Genomic DNA, 4,071 nt, shown 5'->3' with positions numbered 1-4,071 from the left:
GAATCATTTGCTGTGGAGTTGATGCCTTATGTTTCTTTGCTTCACAGTGGCTTACTAAAAGAGAATATTTTGCCAACATATTACATCTACAATATCTATAATGTGCTTTAGATTGGTCACTAGGTACTTCACACAACCACTTAGTAAATGCTGGCATCTTAAGCCATTCCTTTCGGAATTTTTGCTGGTACAACTTTGTGTTTGCTTTGCTCATTATAATTTAGTGGGAAGCAAGAAAATAAATTGAATGATTAATAAAAATATAAAATTGAAAACACAACTTATCAGTTTGCTGCTAACAATTCTTTCATTTGCCTTTAACAATTCTTATGTTTGCTGCTTACAAATTCTTGAGGTGAATAATACTGATTCAGGATGCAGGGTGGGTTCTTGCAGATTTTGTGAACAGTGTTTCTTTACAAACACTACATCAGCACAACCAACAGTAAATGACTTGTGGAATAAGAGCATTGGTCATGTGAGGAATGTGGAGAAATATTTAGGGATATGAAACCATGGCAGTGATTTAAATACACAGTTACAGACACACAATCACACAAAATATCAGTCAAAATGACAAAATGAGATGAAACTATTTGTTGATATTATTTGCATAAAAAAAAAATCATCAATGAAGAGTGTGATTTGTGATGGTGAAAGCCTGGATGGTCTAAAAACTGCAAATTCTCATCACTGTTTAGTGTCTACTTGTCCATGCTTGCATGGGTCAGATGAAGTTTGTTGAGGCACATTTTCCATAACTAGAATCCCTTTCTGTCAACAACCCTCACTTGTTTCTACACAAAGTAATATTTCCCCAAGGTAGTATTTCCCTATTATCACAGAACACTAAAAATGAAAAACATTGCTTGTATGATGTTGATGCTTACTTACACTCTATGATATCAAGATAAGAATGTACACACTCTTGTCTTGACACCATATGAATGGGGAGCAATCTTCTTAACTAAACAATCACAGTTGCACCTACAATGCCAATAAATTAGCTGACCTATAAAATATTGTAGATTTGAAGCACCATGTCTATTTGGAAATGTAATTTCCTGCCTGATCAATTCAAATTCTCTTGATATCTCCCAGACTCTAACACGAAAGTTCATTATGTCTGCAGTAGTTTTTCATTTAGAAACATACAGTTTGATAAATGGACAGGCTTTTGTATTTTTCAAAAGTCAGAGAATAAACTTACAGTACAAAAACAGATCACTTCTCATCCTCACTGAAATGTCTATGTTCAATACTGGCATGGATTGAACAGCTTCACAGGATCTAATGAGACCAACAACTCCACTGTCTACATTGGCATGGTTTCTACGGCCAGATACTTTCCCTAATGCCAACCACTTTACAGCATGGCTCAGGTGCTTTTTCATACCACTAGCACTAGTGAGTTTACCATGCAGCTTTGAAAAATTACAAACCCCCAAGAGAGGTGGTTTTTATGTTAGGAGATGATGGATTAAAGTGTGAGAGAAGGGGTGAGAATATAACAGGTTTCTTGCTGTAGAGGAGCTACATGGCTACTTATGTTTTAGAAGAGAGGGTAGGTGATCACGGTGGAGCAGGAAAAGGATAAAATAGTGATGTGGTGTCTGTTTGGATCCTCAATATATGAGGTGAGCAGAAGTGAATGGCAGGGATAGAAGAACCATGAGTGTGGGTGAGCTGAAGTTGCAAGAGTACAAGGAAGAGTGAGAGATGGGAAATGGGTGAGGGGTAGAATACAATGAAGAAGAATGAGTGTGGGTAGATGATATGTAGAGGAAGTAGATGTCAACTGTGGAGATCAGATAAAGCTGCAGGGTGGATATAGTAAGTGATAGATATGAGGTGGGGGTTCAGGTGACCAATGATGCATGGGAGTGAAGAGTAGCAGAACAGTAATGATGATGCTGGAGATGGGAAGGATGTGAGAGAGAGAGAGATGATGATTGGTTGGACAGGTTATGAGAGTGTGAGAGATGTATGGTGATGGAGAAGGTGAGACAATATTGAAAATAAATCCAAGAATATTACAAAAATGCAGTAAACAGTTAGTTGCTCTACAAGAGTTTGTTTCAAGATCCAAAGACTATTGTTTATGAATTTATATTTCAAATAAATATACAAAAATCTGTGAAACTGAGAGAGAGAGAGAGAGAGAGAGAGAGGGAGAGGGAGAGATGGCAAAAAAAGGAGACAGTGCTCACCTAATCTCTTGGAATAGGCATCCAGTCGGTAGGCTGCTTGCTCCAGATTACTAACACTCTCTTCTATTTGGTCTATTTGATCCAGGTATGGTTGTAGACTGCGATCTGTAGAGAAAATGAAGACATTGTAATAAACACCGTACCATAGTAGTGCTGCCTAGTCTAGTCCAACATACTCTGCCATATTTGCAGTATCTATGATAACATTTTATACAACATCGATACACAAACTACAGGCACTTATGAAACAACAGTTATGATTATGTATAATTACACAAATGTCTGTGTGGTTACAATGTTCATTTCACAACCATATGGTTCAAGGTTTGATCTCATTATGTGACACCTTTTGTAGTTGTTAGCTATCATAGCTCCAGCTGAGTGAAAATTGGATGGATGAATACATATTCTATACACAAACACACACACACAGTGTGTGTGTGTGTGTGTGTGTGTGTGTGTGTGTATGTGTGTGTACATGCAGACATAGATGTGTGGTTAAGAACTTTGCTTCCCATCTATGTGGTTTTATGTTCAATCCCACTGCATGTTACTTTGGCCAAGTGTCTTTCACTATAGCCCGAGGTCGATCAAAAAATTGTGAGTGGATTTGGTAGATGGAAACTGAAAGAAGCCCGTCGCACATGCATGCATATGTCTATGTCCATTCTTGTCTTGACATTGCATGACCACTGACATACAGGGTCTTTCATTTCCAATCTTCCATGAAAACATGTCTGGCCATGGAGAATATATTACCTTGCTTGAAAACAGGTGGAGTTCTGGAAATAGGAAGGGCATCCAGCTGTAGAAAAGCTATTGGTCAACTCAAGACTGGAGTAAATTATAATAAAAAACACTTCAGCAAGAAGTTATGCAGTGGCTTTAAAGCCAAAATCACATATTGGTAAAGCAAACTTATTAACCCTAAATTGTATATTTAAAGCAACAAACCAAAAATACTTAAATCCATGGTGGTAATTTAAAGAAACACATTCGTTTTGCTTTTTTTAATGGGAGTCTTAAGTATAAATAAGACTTTATGGCAAAAACCTATGTTCTATATTTCAAAACAATAATGTGTGTGGACATATTAATGAAATACTGAAAAATCAAACCCTAAAACTTCAATAAAGTTACAAGGTATGAACAAATTTTTATTGTTGTTATTTCACAAGACTATGAAAAGTTATTTATATATATAAAAATGAGAATGTGTGTCTGTCTGTCTGTCTGCCTGTCTGTGTGAATCCCTAAAACTCGAGAACTACGCAACTAATTTCATTCAAATTTTACAGATGCCTTACTTAGGGTTCCAGTTGTGTTTTAGTCAAAAAAATTTTTTAACTTCTTGCAGAGTTCGAGCCCACGGCAACATAATATCTCCTCCACTATTTAAGTATTACGTGTCAAAAGTGAAACAAAAACACTCATGTCAAATACTTTCACTTTAAAAATGAAACTATTCCACTAACTGAAACAATCACATTTCGATACTGTAATGACAGATACTTTCAGAGAGAGAGAGAAAGAGAGATAGAGAGAGAAAGAGAGAGAGAGAGAGGGAGAGAGAGAGGGAGAAAGAGAGAGAGAGAGATGTATATGTATACATATAGATATTTATACATATAGATGTATATGTACACGTTATTCCTCTAATTGAAACAATCACATTTCGATACTGTAATGACAGATACTTTCAGAGAGAGAGAAAGAGAGAGAGAGAGAAAGAGAGAGAGAGAGAGAGATGTATGTATATATATAGATGTATATGTACACGTATATGTATAGATATATATATATAGAGAGAGAGAGATCTATATGCATACATGTACATGTATATGTATACATATGTGTATGT

At 36.2% G+C, this 4,071-nt stretch overlaps 1 protein-coding gene across 2 annotated transcripts in view; it reads right to left on the bottom strand.

The window, feature by feature from the left end:
• LOC106881269 (biogenesis of lysosome-related organelles complex 1 subunit 2) overlaps positions 1–4,071 on the bottom strand; it is a 41,366-nt gene that overhangs the window by 5,375 nt on the left and 31,920 nt on the right. For both annotated transcript variants that reach the window (XM_014931594.2, XM_014931592.1), the window contains one exon: positions 2,211–2,315. In XM_014931594.2, coding sequence (XP_014787080.1) covers positions 2,211–2,315 — 105 coding nt within the window. The remainder of the gene's footprint in view (positions 1–2,210; positions 2,316–4,071) is intronic.

Source organism: Octopus bimaculoides, chromosome 7 (genome assembly GCF_001194135.2).
Source record: "Octopus bimaculoides isolate UCB-OBI-ISO-001 chromosome 7, ASM119413v2, whole genome shotgun sequence".
Taxonomy (NCBI): Eukaryota; Metazoa; Mollusca; class Cephalopoda; order Octopoda; family Octopodidae; genus Octopus; species Octopus bimaculoides.
This window is presented reverse-complemented; position numbering and strand designations above follow the sequence as displayed.